The sequence below is a fragment of the Mycteria americana genome, chromosome 17, assembly GCF_035582795.1.
Source record: "Mycteria americana isolate JAX WOST 10 ecotype Jacksonville Zoo and Gardens chromosome 17, USCA_MyAme_1.0, whole genome shotgun sequence".
Lineage (NCBI taxonomy): Eukaryota > Metazoa > Chordata > Aves > Ciconiiformes > Ciconiidae > Mycteria > Mycteria americana.
In genome coordinates, this window is record NC_134381.1 from 2661812 (window position 1) to 2680720 (window position 18909).

Here is an 18909-nt window from a genome sequence, read left to right on the forward strand (position 1 = left end):
AATTTAAGCTAGTAAATGCAAATACCTGTAACAACATCCCACACCAACAGACGCCGCTTCAATTTGAGCTGTGGAGCTGCATCCCTGCCTTCAGCTTTGTGAACATTCGGTCTCTTCCTGTTTTGTTACAAACACTGACAGGTAATAGGGCATGCACTTAACGCTGGCCTTGAGCACCTCGCTGTCCCCTCTGACTCACCTTCAGTGATAACTTGCTCTCAATAGCATCTTAGGGTGGATCCAGTTAGCACTAATGAGGGGGAAGAGCTGTGAAGTGACTGCCAGGCCTGCAGGGGTTAGGAACTTACCTAACGATTTGCAGGCTGGAGACCTCAGCCTTACATCTGCATTTAATCTTGCAACCCGAGAGCATGCCCAGCAGACCCAGCGGGATAGTTTTCGGTGCCCAGAGTGAAGGTTTTGCAGATCAGAACATCAACTTGCATGTGTACCACCTTCTGGCATGCTTCCTCCCCCATTTTTAGAAGAGGAAGAGGTTAATCTATCGCAGTAACAGCCCCTTTATTACAGGACTTGTATTGCACCTATCATAAAATGTCTTCAAGAATGATGGAAACAATATAGGTGTTCCGCAATGACTACTCTATACAGGAATAATTTGTACTTTTTATTATTAGTATTATTATTTCTTTGGCCATGATGATACTGAAGTATCATTTTCACAGAAGTAAAGTTAAGTAAGATTCAAGCCCATCTGCACTAACAGTGCATTCTGCACAGTGCAAACACCACTTGCTAAGCTCTGCGTCTGCTGCAGCTGGACCATAAATGTAACATTTTTGTGAAATTCTGAGAAAAACAAGCAGGCTATCATCAGAGTGCCCACCCTTACTGCAGGCTTAAAACACACAGATAGGCCTTCAGTGCAATTCTTCTGACATCGGTATCTTCTTCTGACCTTTCTTGAATCAGAGAACGCAGAAGAGAGGGTGCGGCAGAGGTGGAAGAGTCCTGTGACACTCGGAACATCTCATCTACCTCCTTGCAGAATGGCTGGGGGAGATGTTTACTATTTTCAGTGTTGGAAGTTCATCTAAGAAAAGTAAAGCAAATGCAAGACGAACACCAAAGATCTGACAATTACAAATGATAGAGTGCACTGCCACAATGGCTCCATTTAACAATAGCCAGAATTTCTAGCTAAGCAAACAACAAGAATTTACCTTATAGCAACTGCAATTTTTCCTATATGCAGACCACATTCCCAGGGCCGAAGTGCCAAAAATGCATCTCCCACACCACAGTGTTTGCGGACCCATGCATGGGACCGGCAGAGCCTCAACTCTTCCTTCTAAGGGCATGAAGGTCGCTGCAGCCACAACGGCCACTTTGCTGCTCACAGTCGCCATTAAAGGGCTCTCTCCAGCTACAGAAGAGGAGGGCACATGGTCAGACTCCTGCGTACCTTGAGAAATTCTAGTAAGGGAAGTCTAACCATTCTTTCTTCTTAATTATCTGTCCATAGTGATCCAGTTCTTGTTGACAGCCAGCAGAAAACCCTTTAAGGATAGGACTGCAAGATTTGTCTAATATTGATTAATCACTTGGTTGAACAGGAGGTCACACACTACAGGCGCACATTAGAAAGAAGTGGTCGGTGAGTGTATAAAGCAAGCTCCAGGCAGCTGATATACAAACCTCACTTACAAGGACCTAACTAAAGCAAGTTTCTGAGGTCCACAGGTGGAATAAAATCATTAGTGAGTGAGGTTATATGCACATGAGGAAAAAATCATGTTGGAAATTGAGCACCTAAATTTAAGAAGCCATTTCCTACCATAGGAAATACTTTCCTGCCAAGGAAAGTAACACATTCTCTCTTTCTTGATGTCAGCTATCCAAGCTGAGAGGCTTTATTTGAACAAGCTACTGAGATAAATTCTGGTGAAGTCACCCATTATACAGGTCAGACTAGGCAACCTATAGATCACTTCCAGCTTTAAAAATCTAAACATCAGTGAACAGTGTTCAACTTGACTAGCTACCTCATGTGAAACCCAAAAACTGCCTTAACTTCACTAGGACTGCAAGTTAGTTATCTCAAGAGTAAGAATGCTCTTTTCCCCTCCCTAGTGAAAATCAGATTTTAACCATAACTTTACCTTCCGTTTCCAAAAAGGCTCTAAAAATTGAAAGAGTTTCCTAAACGGATCGAAGGATGTCCCTCCTCAGTTTTCTTTAGTGTATCCCAGTACTGTGGATGTTGACAAGTAACCATACCACAGATAGTTTCATCTCACTGGCTCACATCTGCAGACATCATCTTTACAACTACTCCAGCAGGGAGAGCAGGAAGATGGTATCATCTATTTAAATACTCTGCAAAACAGAAAATTTGTGCAAATTAACTTAGCAGGAAAAAACCCAAACCACTGAGGATATATATAGTGTGAAGTGTATATATCCTCGGTATATATAACAGAACAAAATTGCAGAGGAATCAGGTTGTCCTCAGGTATGGGTACATCCTAGGCCACGGTAGGCTGACAACCTGGCCTTATATCCTGTAGCTCCAGAGCTCTTATACTGGAACAACTTTCTAGTCTCATTTAGCTGTCACAGGTAAAACATGAAACATGTTAAACGTGTTTACATATTTTACGCTGGTACAAAAAACCACTAAATGTGTTTACACATTTTAGACTGGCACCAAAAGAATTGCTATTTGTAGCACAGGTATAAATACAGCGACACACAAGTAGTGGCTTGGCTAAACCAGCCTGAGTGGAAAAGCAAAAAGCATGAGATAAAATTGTCCTTCCGTACCTCATGAAAACACAAATTAATAACTATTAATTTGTGTTTTCATGAGGTACGGAAGGACAATTTTGATGAGGTACGGAGGGACGGAAGGTACGGAAGGTACGTACCTTTCATGAGGTACGGAAGGAAGGAACAGATGTACTTCAACCCTCCAGATATTGTAATTAAAAACAAATATATGCACAAGCCATCTTACTTGTTATTTTACTAGTGACGAAAGCATCCAAGACAGAAGAGAGTCCGTCGTATCAGGAAGATAACACGGCCCGATAGCAAGCGCCTGGTCCCTGCTGGTGAGCGGGGGAGTGTTGGGCCGTGCCCCGGCTCTGGGCCTGTTCCTGCTCCAGCCTGCCCCCCTGACAGACAATAACCCCACCCTGCCTGGCTTTGTTCTCAAATCACGTACAGAACCACCTCGCTCTCTGGCAAAAAAGAAACCAAAACAAGCCGCAGCGGCTTCCGACAGCTCTCCTAACAGCAGCAAGTCGACAGCCCGTCTGCTACGGTTACTAATGGATCGGTTACAATCCGTCATTGCCTTCATTAAAAAGTAATGCAACACCCGCTGCAGCATCTCACCTCTGAGAGCCGTAAAGCGACCATAGAGTTAACAATAGAATACATTAAAGCGTGCTAAAAATGAGACTCGAGAGACGTGGTTTGTACAGGCAGTGACAGTTTTTATTAATCCAATCACTGTAACTGGGAAAGTCATCAAGCCCACACGCACACAAGCCTCTCTTCAGGTCTGACCCTTGTGTACCCAAAATGCTGTATACTGTCCCCAGCATACTGTTATGTCTGATACCAACAATAACCTTTACCTATAAACTTGTCTCACAAATGTCTGTAAACTATCCCTATTACAATAATACTGCCCTTGCTACTGGAAAATATACTCTTTCTATGGAAAAAAGCTGCATTGTCAATCACTATTCTCAATTTCAAATATCACCCTGACACAGTACCAGGTTAACGTACTCCCTTCTCGCACTCTGAGCTTACTTACTTTAATTACCCTGTCAGGTTATCGATAGCGATAAAGTCTTGAGAAATTAGCAGAAGTTTGGGCCAGGCACGGGGCTGGGGTCTGCGGGGCAGCGAAGACTTAGCTGAAGGTAGGGACGCTCGCTGTGCGGCCTCACGCTCACGCAGCACTGCGGGGAGAGGCCGGAGACCATCGCGGGGCAAAGCACCCGCCCCCATGGGCACAGCCCTCTGCCCTCAGGGCTGCCACCAACTTGCTCCCCCCAGGCTCTCCCCCTCTGCCCTCGCCCCTGCTCCCAGCTCCTCCAGCCCCTCAGGCTCCCGCTAGCTCCCCGCTCACCCGGCATCCCCCTGCCTACACCCGCCCCCAGCACACACTCCAGGCTCCCGTTGCCAGCCGCCACACCCGCACCCCCGGGCTCCCACCAACTCCCCCTGCCCTCCCAGCCCTGGCAGGGCTCTCCCTGGCAGGGCTCCCCGCCGCAGGCCTCCCTCAGCCCCGCTCCCCCTCACGGCCCCGCCGCCCTCCCGTCTCCAGGCAACGGCGGCCGCGGTGCCGGGCGGGAGGGGCCGCGCTGCACGCCGGGACGGGTCAGAGGTGAGAGGGCAGCGGCTGAGCGCGCGCTTCGGTGCGGCCGCTCCGGGCGAGGTACGGACGGGCCGGGCCGGGCCGGGCTCCGCTGGGCTCCGCTCCCCGGGCTCCCCCGTCGCGGCCCGCGCCGGGTGACGCCCCGTTTGCCTTGCAGGAGGCCCAGGATGGCGGAGAGACCGGAGGACCTGAACCTGCCCAACGCCGTCATCACCCGCATCATCAAGGAGGCGGTGGGTGCCGGTCCCGGCGGCCCCGAGGGGCCTCGCACCCGGCGGGCCCGGGGAGGCACCGCCAGCGGGGGGGCGGCTGCGGACGAGCGAGCTCTCCCCGGGCGGCCCCGCGGGGGCTTCGTCCTTCCCCGGGGTTGCCGCCCAAAACGTGCCCGGGCCCTGGGAGGCCCCTCCCTGGGGAGCGCGGCGGTGCCGGCTGCCGCCGTGTCCTGTCCCCGAGGCCTCCTGCGAGGAGATTTGGGCCTCGGGGTGCCAGGAGGGACGGGCCAGACCCCCCAGTAACGCTCCAAGTAGCGTCCAAAGGCTGGGGAGCTCTCGCAGTGGGACTGACCGAACCCGCTCCCCAAACAAAACCGCAGCAGAAGCAATTCCGTGTCTATATAAAAGTCTAGGATAATTCCCAGTCATTAATTTAATGATATGGTTGGTCTTGAGCCATGAGATGTCGATGAACGGATCTGGACATGGCAGGGTGATTGGTCTGTGTCAGGAATTGGTAGTCGTTGGATGAATTGCCCCAGAGATGGTGGCCAGGCCCACCACTGATCCAGAAGTTACTTTGCTTCTGTGCAGCTTACTGCGGTTGAGAGAACACAGTCAAACTGCGGTTGGCTTTCAGCTGGCATCAAAGTTTCTGTGATAGCATCTGAGATCAACGTTTAGTTTCCAGTTGCGCTGAGCCCTCTGAATGCCTTCACGGAACTGACAAGGGAATTATGCAAGTTTAAGTCATTTACGGCAGCTGACGATAAGTTTGAATCTGTTTTTCAGCTTCCTGATGGAGTAAATATTTCCAAAGAAGCTCGAAGCGCAATATCTCGAGCGGCAAGCGTGTTTGTGCTTTATGCAACTTCATGGTAAGAATTTGTTGCATCAGATGACCAGTGCAGTTGATTTATTATAATTCACCTCTCTGCTGGCTGTCCTGGAGATTTTTTCCAGTGTTTGTTTCGGTATTGTCTGTTTATATAAATAAAACAATCTTTAGTGAAGCCCAGTCTACCGGACTGCAGCAGTTGGGTTTGGACTGCCCTTACCAACCCGTGGGGAAGGCAGCTTGGCTCTGTACATGGAGATGCCCCAACCCCACCGGGGCAAGAGGGGTCCTGAACTGCCATTAGCCTTAGAATATGGCTGCATGGCTTTTCCTGGCAAAGGCAAGAGCCCTTTGCTCACTTTCCAAGCTACTCGCCACGTGGCTGCATTAGGGCAAGCGTGAGCCAACCTCGTCAGCCGTGGAGCTGGTCACAGAGGAGAGAGTAGCGTCTTTGGAGTGGCTCAGAACACGCTGCGCAGGCAGTCACTTCTCTGGTGTTAAGTATTTGCATGGCTTTGTGGAATTGTCACCTTCCAGCCAATGTTCAGGCTTTCTCCTTCGACCCCGTTGTAGAAAAGGTCCATGCAAGCAGAAAACTAATGTGGGAAAGCCATGCAACGAGATGAAGGCACAAACAGCCAATGTAAACAAGAAGGTATCTTAAACTGCTATTAGTAAATGATTAAAAAAACCCTGAATGTTTAGGAGATGGCTCTTTTTTTTTTTTTTTTTTAAGTCGCTTGTGACTTTAATAAACAAGGCTAAATTGATAACAGTACCAATTAACTCTCTTTTCCTTCTTGTTTTTGACTAGTGCAAATAACTTTGCCATGAAGGGGAAGAGGAAAACGCTGAATGCTGGCGATGTTCTCTCTGCCATGGAGGAAATGGAGTTTCAGCGATTTGTAGCCCCTTTGAAAGAATCACTGGAAGGTATCGTCCTCGGTTCATGTCGAGGGAGTCTAAGCAGCACCAAGTCCTGTTTTCCTTGGACGCTGGACAAGCAACGCTTACTTGCCTGTCTTGTTTCTCTTCTCTTTGCCCAGCATCCTACACTGCGGTTTGCCTGGGGAATAAATAATGTGCACCTTAACAGGACTGGGATAACATTATTTCACAACTGATGAGGATTGGGAAGGTCTCATCTGCTATCACTCCCCTATTATATTTATCTAAGGAAAGTCTTAGGTGCTGCCTGTAAATGTGAACTCCTGCGTCCTTTTCAGCATTTTTCTGCTGAAACTTAACCTGATTTCCTATGGAGCTGGTCAGCACAGCTCAAATAATAGGGTGAGTTGCTGCTATGAGTTCACTGCTCCCCTTGTAAGCCTGGAGAGCAAGTGGACGTTGGACTTCAGCTACTGTACTGTTCATGCCGTGGAAACGCTGGCTTGCAATTCTGCAGTGTTCTCTCTTTTTCTTTTTTAGTTTACAGGCGTGAACAGAAAGGAAAGAAAGAAGCGAGGAAAGATAAAGACAAGAAGGCAGACTCAGAGGAGCAAGATAAGAGCCGAGAGGAAGAGAATGATGACGATGACGAAAGGATGGAGGAAGAAGAGCAAAATGATGAGGAAGAGGTGGACAACTGAGCTTGCTGATGAGACCTGTGCAGGGGCGGGGTTTTGTTCAGAGGGATATAAACGCTGTAAATCTACCTTGCTGTGTCCCCTCTTGTTTCCAGTAGAGCTTTGTACTCTTCCTGTGGGGCCCGCCCCTTTTTGGCTTTAACTTGTACATAAAGGACTTCTGCTAAAGCTTTTCTCGTGGAAGGACCACTCCTCCCTGTGCACAGGGGCCTTGGACCATCCCCAGGTTCTGAACAGACAGTAATGGGACTGGGCTTTTTATGCTGGGTTGGCTCTGAAGTAGAGGAAAAAAGAAATGTCGGATGCTGAGTACAGAAGCTGGCCAGGAGAACTTGAGAGGCTGTTGAATAAGCTCGTTAAACCAAGTCGGGCTGAATCGAACAGATCATTAACCCTTTGGGGTTTAGAATCTACATGATGATGCCAGGAGGCTTGGAAGCTGAACATTTAAGCTTGTTATCCAAGTGACTTGTTTTTTTCCTTCATTTTCTTGCATTCTGGCTGTGCCTTCTCTTCCTGCTGTAACTGTGACAGTGATACTGTGTCTTTCAACCTTACCAGTCGTATGCAGCAATACAGTACACCTGTACAAGGACCAGTGGTCCATCCAGCTGACTTTCTCCCCCAAATCAACCTAAATCAAAAAACTCCACAGCACTTAACACATCAACTAAATACCAAAAGTGCTTGTTTTGTGTCTTTAAAGCCCTGGGAGACCAAGAGGAATTTTACTAACAATCTGAAGCAAAATTAACGGCTAAAATGTGTATCGGGATGGTAAAAGGCGGCTGTATTGAGCGGTACGTTTGTTGCGGGTCAGCAGTGGGCACCGGTGGCTCTGATGGTCTCAGCTCCTTTCCCTCCTTTGCAGAGCTGCAGTTCCTGCAGACAGGTTGGTGACTGCAGCAAGTTTAAGTGGTGGATTTTGGTGGGTTGGTTTTTTCCAAGTGGAATGGACTAACTGCATCAGAGGTCCCTCTTCAGCCTTTGAGAGTCGCTCCAGAGGTGCAGGCTGCCTCCCAGTGTGATGGGCTCCAGGAGGGCAGTGAGGCTGGGACCGAGTTCCTCCCTAGGAAGGCCAGCCTCAAGGCCTGTGGTTTTTAAACTATCTCCTCTGAGAAGGATGGGTTGAAAGAAGCTGTCTGTATTCCTAGTACTCCTATAGGTTTCTTCTTTAACACATTAATTCTTAGTTTTGATGCCTTTCTCTTCTCTGAGAAATACCTATTAGCATAAGCTCTTTCCTGGGAAAAAAAGCTTTATTATTTGACTGATCTTTTTGAAGACTAATAAACCTAGTATTTGAACTTAACCGAGGTCTGGCGAAGGAAACTTGAGGAAAGTTTTAGGTACATTGAAGTAACCCCCCCGAGTTTCACTGATGTGCAGTCTTAAAATAGCACTTGTGAGGAACAGTATGTCCTTTTCATCAAAAAACTGATGCAGAGCTACCCTGCCTTTATGCTCTTATGGCACGATGGCTTTTCACACACAGAAGCCCAGCTCCTGGAAAGAACCGAATCAACAAAGATTTTCTGCTGCCTCGTTTCTACTGGCCTGCAGTCAGTAGCAGATTAAAAGACTGAGTGGACGATGTCTTCCCAAGATCTCCACTAACAAAAAAGGCCTGCCTTCTAGCTCCTTTTCCTCTTTTTTTTTTTTTTTTTTTTCTTCTTTTCTTTTTTCCTCTTCTAGTACATATCTGGGGTGCGTATTCTGGAAGGGAACAATATCTAAATAAAAGCCAGATTTTTTACAGAAATGGAGTCTTTTATTTCTGTCAGATAAAATGAGCTGGTTGTGGTTGCATAAGCATGCCTCTGAGCGTACAGCGAAGGCAGAAGCAAACGCGCTACGAAATTGGTTACGGAGCAGCTGACAGCGGAGGACGAGGGCTGCTGCATCCCAGCCTTGGTGCGAGAGGAGTGAGGGAAGTGCGGAGACGCAAAAGACGTAAGAGGTTTCCAGTTGCTGGAGAAGTGAGGTTTGGGTGCTGGTGTTTGTATTCCTGGTGGAAGGGGCCTTGGCTTGGCAGGACCCTGCAGTACCCCAAAACCTGGCTCCATTCCCCCACAGCACCCCCAGCCCTGCTCCTGTTCCCCCCCAGCACCCCAAGAACCTGCTCTAGGCACAGGCAGCACCCTAAAGCCCTGCTCCAGACCCCCCCCAGCACCCCAAAACCTGGCTGCATGGCCCCACAGCACATTTAGCTGTGCTCCTGGCCCCTCACAGCACCCCAAAGCCCTGCTCCAGACCCCCACAGCACCCCAAAACATGGGTCCAGCTCCTCCTGCAGCACCCCAAAACCTGGCTGCATGGCTGCACAGCACACTCAGCTGTGATCCTGCCCCTCAGCACCCCAAAGCCCTGCTCCAGACTCTGCAGCACCCCAAAATCCAGCTGCATGGCCCCACAGCATACTCAGCCATGCTCCTGGCCCCCACAGCACCCCAAAACCTGGCTCCACCTCCCCCTGCAGCCCCCCAAAACCCGGCTGCATGGCCCCATAGCACACTCAGCCGTGCTCCTGGCCCCCGCAGCACCCTAAAGTCCTGCTCCAGACCCCCTCCAGTACCCCAAAGCCCTGTTCTGTGCCCCCCCAGCACCCCAAAGCTCTGCTCCAGACCCCTGAAGCACCCCAAAGCCCAGCTCCAGGCCCCTCCAGCACCCCAAAACCCTGCTCCATGCCACCCCCGCACCCCAAAGCCCTACTCCAGGCCCCTACACCCCCCAAAACCCTCCTCCTCCTCCTCTCCTCCCCCCCCCCCCGCACCGCCTCCAGCCCTTTCCCGCGCTCCGCCACGCGAGACTTCCCGCCGTCTTCCCGCGGGGCGGGACTATGCTAATCGAGGGGGCGGGGTTATGCAAACGCAAGGCCGGAGCGGGACGCGGCGGAAGGTGAGTGCGGGGGCCGGGGCCGGGGCCGGGGTCGGGGACCGGGGGCCGGAGCCGGGGCGAATGCCCCGGCTCCGGCCCCCCGGTCCCCGACCCCGGCCCCTTGTAGGGCTGCCCGGAGGCCGGGACGACTGCAAGGGCAGGGCCTGGCCGGGCAAGGAGGCAGCGCTTGGGTGCAGGCAGGGTGCAGGCAGCAAGGGCAGCCCTCGGTATTGCACGGCAAGGGCAGCCCGGTTTTTGCTCGGTAACCCCGTAGTTACCGTGGCCAAACGTGGGGAAAGCACCGAGCAGCGTGCAATGCTGCAGGTTGGCGTCGGTCCTGAGCCCCCGTTCATCCCGCGGTGTAATTACAGACCCCCCCCGAGCATCCCCATTTCCACATCCCACCTGGAAGAGGAAATCTTCATTAACCTCTTGGCCTTTGTTAGTGACTGTTAATTAACCCGCAGCTCCGTTGTCTCCCTGGGGAGCTCCGCTTTCCTAATACGCTCCAGTCCGTCCCCGCTCCCACCTGGGATTTTGGGAGCTTGCATGTCTCCGGGACTTCAGGTAAAGAGTTGTGCAGCGAAGGATGAGGCCGCATGCATTTCTGTATCCCAAAATGCTGGAAAGCAGCTTCCTCGCCTCTCGGCAGCGAACAGGTAGCTGCCGGCTCGGCGGTGCTGTCAGCAGCCGGAGCAGACCTTTGCAGCTCGCCGTTGGCGTGCGTCGGGTCTGGCTGCAGCCTGTCCGCCAAGTTTGTTTCATTTGTGCTAGTGCAAATGGGAGGGCGGCGTGTGCGCGGTTCTCTCGTTTTGCAGTTGCTTCTCTTTCCTCGAATACAGCGAGGCACCCGGCGTCGCCGCGGTGGGCCCGGGCTGGGTGAAGGCGCGGGTTTGGGTGCTGCGGGTTTGGGCTGGCGCTCGAGCAGTCCCGGTGTGAAGGAACAAAGGTGAAAGCACCCTGCTGCAGAGCCGTCTGCTCGGGAGGGAGCTGCAGGGCTGTTCTTAAACTCCTCCTTACTGATGCTCTGGTGTGCATGAAGCAAATTGCTTTAGAAATACAGATCTGGGCATTTAATGTCAGAGAAAGAGGCGCGTGTGCTCTGCTGGGAGCCCTAAGGGGATCTCGGGGGAAACAGCCCCATTCCAGGGTATAACATGGTGCAACGTCCCCCAGCAGCCCGTGCTCTGCATCCCTGCCGCCCTGCCCGGGCTGTCGGGCAGCTGCGGGGCTGCGGCGGCTGTGAGGCCCCGGTGCCCTGCGTGGGCAAGGGGAGCCCACAGCCCTCGGCTGGCGGCAGCACGTGCGGCTTGTAAGGAGGGCCCCGGCTCCCCTGGCCTCGCAGCAGACGGGTGCTGCGCCGGGGCCCGCCCGTCCTGGCTGTTATCTCCCCTCTGCAATTCTGCCGGGTGCCCATCTCCTCCTTCCCCGGCGAGGGCAGTTTCTGGAGCCGTGGTCTCTATCTGTCCCATACAGAGTCAGGTGCCACTGGTCCCACCCCGTCCCCTGTCCCCTTCCTCCTGTGGGATTAACTGTTTAAAGCATTCTTTGGATTCTTGAGGTGGGTTTTGTTCACTGAGCCCTTTGTTCTCCATCGCTGCCTGCCTGGAGCCCTGCCTGGAGCCCTGCCTCTGCACTGGGGCTGCTGACTCCAGTTCACCCGAGGGCTGTCCCATGCTGCGAGTAAGGACTGGAGCGGCAGCTTTCCAGGGCTAAAAATGACTTGCCAAGTGATGCTGGACACTGCCAGCATCCTCGTCAGCTGGTCTGCATCCCCCACAAGCACCATCTGATATTTTTATACAGTGTTTTTATATGCGTAAGCCTGAAAGTAATTGAGAGGTGCTTTTTCCCCCGTCACCAAGCAGAGGTGATTGCTGGGACACAAGAGACTCGGTTCAAGCCCTAGACTGAATGCGATGCCCCTATGTTACGAGTGCCCTATGCACTGGCGTGGCCTGATACAAACTGAGAATTTGGCTCAGCATTAGAATATCTGAAGGGTCTTGAGCATGTAAAATAGGTGAATACCTCAAATTAAAGGTTTTCCAGAAGAACAGAGCCATCTCCTGCCCAGCTCCGTTGCCGACTTGCTGTCGCAGGTGTTGGTGTAAAACTTTCTCCCCTGGACTGCATCCTGGGACGCTAAGCGAGCCGTGTCCGCTCTCCGGAGAGAGCCGGGGGCAGCGAGGTTTATTGCTGGGGAATCCCTCCTGGATGGGACTGGGGACTGCGGGGCTGCTCCCCTGAGACAGGTCCCATCCTCCTGTCCGTTCTGGCTCCAGTGGGAAGCCCTGCCCTGCCCGGGGGTGCCAGCGGAGGAATCCTGCTTGCTCTTTCAGAAGCCCGTCTCCAGCTCTCCTCCCACCCACCTCCCTCCGGTTTCAGCTCTCAAAACAAAATCTGTGGTCTCCAGGAGGGACTTTGCTGTTTGTTTCCCAGGGCCCCCCCGGCTCCTCTGCGTGGGGCGTTTGTGGGATGCGGCCCTGTGTGTGCAGCCAGCAGAAGTCCTTGAAGCCGCTCTGTACAAACAGAGATTGTGGCTCCCCGGGCGTCCCGGCCGTAACAGCCGCTCTCTTTTGTGCTGCAGCCAAATGCCTCGTCCCGGGGCAGCTGCCTTCCCCCGGCCCCTTCTGTCGCGCTCTCACCAGCCACATGTTGGTAAGAATTTAGTGCTAGTGGAAATTTAAATCTTAGTGGTCTAAGCGCAGAATTATTGCTAGATCTAGCTGTTAAAGAAGAAAATACTGCTACAGAAAAAGTTTCAACAATAACATAGCTAACACTTGATTTTTGTATATTGAGTAACTGCTCTTTGTTACCTCTGAAACCGGTTTTGCCCAGCTCCCAAGTTTTCTTTATCCAGCAGTAAGTGGCCACTGGAGTTGTGTGACAGCAGGCTTTAAAGCCTTGGTGTCTTCAGGATGATCCTGCACCCCTCTCTCATCCAGTGCCCGTACTCTTCCGTAACCGCACCTTTACACTGTGGCCACAAACACTCCGTGCTATGCAGAGCAGCTTTTTACTACTCTGTATACAAAAGCTGTGTCACACAATTATACAGCGTTAAGCAAAACTAAAACAAATTAAGCAATGACCGTCTCATCATTAGAAAACTGTTGTTGCAGCTACGCAAGCTACAACAGACGGAGCCTGACGAGGGTGGTAATGTTGAACCATGCGAACGTGGTTCTGCTGCGGGAGGACGCTGATGGCTGTAAATTGGTGGTTTCACACACAGAGTTGGGACGTTTTGTGGGGAGGAGTTGCCATCGTCCCTGTTTACGGGAAGTGCTGTGCTGTGACTGCTGACGCGGGGTCCTGCAACACCCACCCGGCACGGGGCAGCCCCCGGGAGAGCGGGGCTGAACTGGCTGGGCTGCAGCTCACACTCCCCGCGTGTGCGTGGAGCAGGACAGGGATGGTCCTGCAGTGGCTGCCTGGATCTCAGCCCCCTCCTCGCATGCACCGATAGCCGTGGCTTACCGGGACACCGCCACTAACCAGCCTGCCGGTTTCTTTTGGTGTTTCAGATCTCCTTCCATAGCCTCCTAGTGAACGCCCACGATGCAGGCAGACTCCCTTCTTCACAGCGGCTACTTCCACCCTGTGCTACGCTCCTGGCAGTGTACGGCAACCACCTTCAATGCCTCCAACCTCATCTACCCCATTTTTGTCACGTGAGTGAGCCCTGGCTCTCTGGGTTAGGGATGGACCAAGCTCAGGTTGACTGGCTTAGGTGCTCCCTGAGTTCTTACATAGGTTCAGACTCCCCAAAAGACTCCCTGTGGACAAGCCTGGGGTAGGGGCTTCCTTCTCACGTCCTCACATCTCTGTCCCATCCACCTCCTGCAGTGACAGTCCTGATGCAGTGGAGCCGATCCCCAGCCTCCCTGGACAAGCCAGGTAAGAACCCAGCCCCTCCAAGCTGTATGCCAGTCGCTGCCGTGCCCCGTGCCCGAGCAGGGTTGATGTACGGCCCGAGATGAGCATGGGCCACGGGTGACACTTCCAACCTTCTGTGGTCCCCGCCTTGGGGATCCCCCAGCATCAGGCAGGGTGGGAGCATTCATCCACCATGGAAGTGGAGGGAATCATACTGGGGATGCTGGGAAAGTACCAGTACTGGCAGGGATAGTGCCAGGGTCTCACGATGTTCCAGAGCACTCGCACGTTTTGTGGGCTGGGCACGCAGGGAAGTTGGAAGTGAATGGGCTTTCCAGCAGCAGCTAGAAAACCTGTGCAAGGACACAGGCTCCGGTCCTGCATTAGATCTTGCTGGACTGGCAGCTCCCGTCTTCCTCTGCTGCTACATTAGCAGGGCTGTGGTCAGAGAGGCCCCAGGGGGCTGGTCCTGTGGGGAGGTGGGCTGGATCTGCAACGGGGAAGCCGAGATAAGGGATCCAAGGGCAGGGCATGCTCATCCTTTCAGAGTAAAGAGTGTCCATGCTGGGTAGATAATGCTCCTGTAGCCCCAGATAAGGTCCTGGATTGTTCCTCCCGATGTTCAGGCCTGTACCTCCAGCTGCTGCTTGGCGTGCATGCTTGTGGATGCTGGATGGCTCACAGACCAGCATCCAAGTCACAGACCAGCTCACCCCACCGAGCAGATCTGGGTGCCTGGCAGCCCCCGTCACTTTGTTCTTCTCAGGTATGGAGTCAACAAGCTGGAGGGGATGCTGCGTCCCCTCGTCGAAGATGGTCTGAAGTGTGTGCTCATCTTCGGGGTGCCCAGCAAGGTCCACAAGGTCAGTGTGCGTGGTGGTGGGAGGGGGCTCGGGGTAGCCACAGGGGTGTGGGAGAGCAGTGTGGGGCTGGGGGGGTCTCCTGATGAAACAGGAGCCATTCACAGTCTCTGGGCGTGCTTGCACCCCGTTCAGCAGAGCAGGATGGGGATGGGAGACTGCAGTGACACCCAAAATGCTCCTGGTGACTCTGGGTGTCCTCTGTCCCTTTGAACAAGGGGTGCGTCGCTGCAGGGCAGAGGAGAACAGGGAGCTCTGTGCTGCAGAAGCAGGTGCAGAAAAAGTACGGCTTCCCCTGACGCAGCCTTGCGCTGGGAGCTATTGCAGGTGGCCCTAAGACCTGCACTCGCTGCTCAGAGGCACTATGTCACCCTCTTCTATCGTTGGTGGTCACATTGCCCTGCGTTACACGGTCTCACAGTTCAGAAAATGTTTCTGCCACGGAGGAGTTGGTGGGAAACCCTCAGCTCTGCATGCTGAAGCATTTCTCTTCTCACAGGATGAGAGGGGCTCTGCTGCTGATGCAGAGGACACACCTGCCATCCAGGCAATCAAGAAGATCCGCTCCACCTTCCCAGAGCTGCTCATAGCCTGCGATGTCTGCTTGTGCCCTTACACCTCCCACGGGCACTGCGGTGAGTGCACAGCCTGGGGTCCTGGGCTGCTCTCTGGGCACCTTCCCAGGACTGGGAGTCTCTGGGGGTTTGCTGTTTTCTGCTGAGGAGCTCTGGGTGCTGGTGGGGCCTGGCCAGCTCCTGCCCCAAGACTTGGCTCCCCAGTACTGGTGCAGTTGAGCCTGAGACCTCTCCTAGGTTTTGAGAGCAGGGTGGGGGGCATGGGTGGTTAAGGCACCCACTCCCTGGCCATCTGAATCTGAGCACCCATCTGTGTACCCCATCTCTGTCTTCCCTTCCCTGGAGCACCCACGTGTTGTGTCCAGTCCCTGGAGGGCTGCGTCATTGCTCTCCTGGTCCTTATCCAGATCCTTTAACATGTTCTCCGCTGTTGCTCTGAGCATCTGTGTAGCGAGAGCCACGCTCCCACCCTAGGGATTGAGGCAACTGGCCGTCCAGCCCCTCACCTAACGCCAGGTTTGTCTCCTAGGCATCCTGCGTGAAGATGGCACCATCCAGAACGAGATCAGCTGCCAGCGGCTGGCAGAAGTGGCGCTGGCCTATGCCAAAGCAGGTGAGGAGTCTCCTGGCAGCGTTACCTGAGTTTGACTCTTGCAGACTCACCCCCTCTTTTCAGCAGGCCCAAAAGCAAACTGGGCCTGGCTCCAACTGGACTCCCAACTTTTGCTCCGAGCCGGGGGAGGCTCCCCCTGCCCTCCACACGCTGGCCCCGGCAGAGCTGCAAGCACTCGGGGCCCCTCTGGCCCTGGGGTCACCTGCTCCTGCAGGCAGAGTCACAGCCTCGGGCACTTCTCGGCGTCTCTGCTCTTTCCTCGCAGGCTGCCACATCGTTGCCCCCTCAGATATGATGGATGGACGTGTCGCGGCCATGAAGAAGGCGCTGATCTCCAATGACTTGGGCAACAAGGTGAGCTTGGGATCTGCACGTGCCGAAGGCAGGAGCGATGTCCACAACAGGTCCTGGGCAAGCGGTGGGAGAAGCAAACCCCCACCTTGCCCAGGACATGCCGCAGGCATTTCCCTGCCCCGGTGCACACGGGAAGGGAATGTCCTTGGCCGGACACAGGGACAGCGAGGTGCCAGGCCTCTGGCAGGGGAAGGAGGATGTGGGGCAGAGTATAAAACAGCCGTGGGAGGGAATCACTACTGCTCTGGCACGGGGATGCAGCACTGAGCTTCTGGCCCTCACGGCTCTGCTCTCGTCTGCAGGTCTCAGTAATGAGCTACAGCGCCAAGTTTGCTTCGTGCTTCTACGGTCCCTTCAGGTGGGTCTGTCCCTCAGCCAGGAGTGTCCCCAGCCGGTGCCAGGCTGGCCGGGAGGTGCGTTCCCGGATAGTTATTCGGGAAGGGGGCTCAGCCAGAGCCTGGGCCGCAGCTGGGGCCATGCTGGTCACTTTGGAGCGCTCTCCTCCTACTTCCCAGTGCAAAAGGGAGACAAATGCACCTTGCTCAGGAGAGGCTGCCTGGTGGGAAGATCATCTGGGTTGATCTTCTGTCCCACCCCTTCACCTGCTCGTCCTGGGTGCTGGTGGCAAGGCAGGCAGGGAGGGAGCTGCCTGCAGCTGCCAGGAGCAGTGAGGAGGGGAGTCGCAGGAGCCAGTGTTGCCCCAAAGGATGGCTTCAGGGACAAGCCTCAGCTCAGGCAGCTATTAGACCTTGTCCCAAGAACGGCCTGACCCTGACGGGGCGTCCCTGAGGAACCTGCCTCGGAAAAGAGCAGAAGGAAAATGTCTGACACAATTTTACCCCAGACTCTGGGCATGGGGAGAGCAGCGGGTGTTGAAGCACGGCTCCCAGGGCCAGCCTGGGCCTGTTGGACCTCCCAGAGTGATCCTGGAGTGCTGAGGCGGGTCAGGAGAGCCCCCCTTTCCTGGCCCCGATGGCTCAGGCACTTGTCCTAGTCTGTCCTCACGTTTCTGAAGCTGTACGAGGTGAGAGGCACAGGGAGCCACGCTGGTCCTCATCCCCTGCCCTCTGCCTTGCCTGTTACCAGGGATGCTGCGCTATCCAAACCCGCCTTCGGAGACAGGCGATGCTACCAGCTGCCCCCGGGCGCCAGGGGCCTGGCGATGCGTGCTGTGGTGAGTGAGCCGGCGTCGGGCTGCCTGGGGCAGCACCAAGGGTCATGGGTTTATAGCTGTGTGGACTGGAACACCCTCATGTGGTGCCCAGGCGACAAGCCTTCACACCCAGCAGTGCAGCAGGGTTTGGGGAAAGCAAGATCAGGGGTGTTGGAGTCAAAAGGGGGTAGGAGGCACGCCAACCGAAATGGTCAAGGGTCTTCCCCCTCCACAAGCAAGAGAAACGTGAGGCCCATCAGCCTCCCAAAGAGCTGGTCCCTTTGGCCGTGCACTTGGAGCTGCGGAGTTGGCGACCCCGTCCCCTGCTGTGGCTTGGGGCATCAGGTCCCAGGATGCGCAGCCACCAGCTTTCCCAGGCGCTGCGTGTCTGGTGAGGGGAGCATCAGCTCTCCTCCATCACAGCCCGTCTGTGGGCTCCTGTGGCCATTGGGGGCTCACCAGACCCTTCTGTGATCCCTCCTGGGAAGACCAACCACCAGGTCAAAACTTCTGGGGAAAACCAACCGTGGACTTGCTGGAAAATGTTATTCTACCCCGAGCTGCCGGGCTCACGCGCGCGTGTTCCCCTCACAGGACCGGGACGTGCATGAGGGAGCGGACATGCTGATGGTGAAGCCGGGGATGCCCTACCTGGACCTCGTGAGGGACGTCAAGGCTCGGGTAAGCTCTTTCTGTGCCAGCGAGGGCACAGGGTGTCCCTGGAGGAGGAGGGCGAGGAGGGGTGTGCGTTTGGGGTGGACAATGGGGATATCCAAACCGGAGGGGAGGTGACTGTTGGTTTCACACGTCGAGGCGGGCACTGGGGCACCTCTGGGGCCTCCGTGCGAGTCCTGGGAGCAGCGGGGTGCGTCTGCCCGTGTGTCTGTCCTCCATCTGCCCGCCGGCTGACCTCCCTCCCCGCCGCTCCCCTCAGCACCCCACCCACCCGCTGGCCGTCTACCACGTCTCGGGGGAGTTCGCCATGCTGTGGCACGGGGCGCAGGCCGGGGCCTTCAGCCTGGAGGCTGCCGTCATGGAGGCGGTGACGGCCTTCAGGCGCGCAGGTGAGGCGGGCGGCCCCGCGGCTGCTCCCCCCGCCCCGTCCCCGCGTCCCCCCGCCCCGGGCCGGCTCCACCGTCTCGTCTCTCCGCAGGGGCCGACACCATCATCACGTACTTCGCGCCGCAGCTCCTGCGGTGGCTGAAGGAGGCGGCGGCGGCGGGACGGGCCTGAGCGCGGAGGGCGGGGCTTCCGGTGACGGGGCGGGGCTTCCGGGGCTGGGGGCGGGGCTTCCGGGGCCTGCGGCCGGGGGCCGGCGCAGGTGGGTGCGGGCGGGGCGGGGCGGGGGGCGCCCGTGGGCCCCGGGACCGCGCGTACCCCCCGCCTGCCGCCCCGCCTGCCCGGCCCCGCGCAGCCCCCGTGCGCCGGGAACGCGGCCCGGTGAGCCCCGGGCCCAGCCCGCGCCTCCAGCCCCTGTGTGACCCGCGTGGACCCCACTCGCCCCCACCCACGTGCCACGGGCGCGCCCCGTACACCCTCCCCCCCACCCCGTGTACAGCCCCACGTGCCCCGGGTGCACCCCGTGCACCCAGCCCC

General features: G+C 55.2%; 2 protein-coding genes across 5 annotated transcripts; both read left to right on the forward strand.

Moving 5' to 3' along the window:
- Nucleotides 1-4344: 4344 nt before the first annotated feature.
- On the forward strand, nt 4345-8752 carry POLE3 (DNA polymerase epsilon 3, accessory subunit). 2 transcript variants are annotated; one of them, XM_075519718.1, is made up of 5 exons: nt 4345-4420; nt 4518-4593; nt 5365-5450; nt 6225-6343; nt 6839-8752. In XM_075519718.1, exons 2-5 carry the CDS (start codon nt 4528-4530, stop codon nt 6997-6999), a joined length of 432 nt encoding a protein of 143 aa, XP_075375833.1. In that variant the 5' UTR covers nt 4345-4420; nt 4518-4527; the 3' UTR covers nt 7000-8752. The 2 variants fall into 2 exon arrangements, with proteins under 2 accessions (XP_075375833.1, XP_075375832.1); XM_075519717.1 differs by having other exon boundaries at nt 4367-4593.
- A 1115-nt stretch (nt 8753-9867) lies between these two features.
- ALAD (aminolevulinate dehydratase) lies at nt 9868-18874 on the forward strand. Of its 3 annotated transcripts, XM_075519477.1 has the most exons (12): nt 9868-9894; nt 13407-13553; nt 13729-13779; nt 14525-14621; nt 15118-15253; nt 15723-15806; nt 16072-16160; nt 16463-16518; nt 17247-17334; nt 17908-17994; nt 18248-18377; nt 18467-18874. In XM_075519477.1, the coding sequence occupies exons 2-12, from the start codon at nt 13441-13443 to the stop codon at nt 18544-18546; spliced, it is 1011 nt and encodes a 336-aa protein (XP_075375592.1). In that variant the 5' UTR covers nt 9868-9894; nt 13407-13440; the 3' UTR covers nt 18547-18874. The 3 variants fall into 3 exon arrangements, with proteins under 3 accessions (XP_075375592.1, XP_075375590.1, XP_075375591.1); XM_075519475.1 differs by lacking the exons at nt 18248-18377; nt 18467-18874 and having other exon boundaries at nt 17247-17928; XM_075519476.1 differs by lacking the exons at nt 9868-9894; nt 18248-18377; nt 18467-18874 and adding an exon at nt 10244-10440 and having other exon boundaries at nt 17247-17928.
- The last annotated feature ends 35 nt before the right edge of the window (nt 18875-18909 follow it).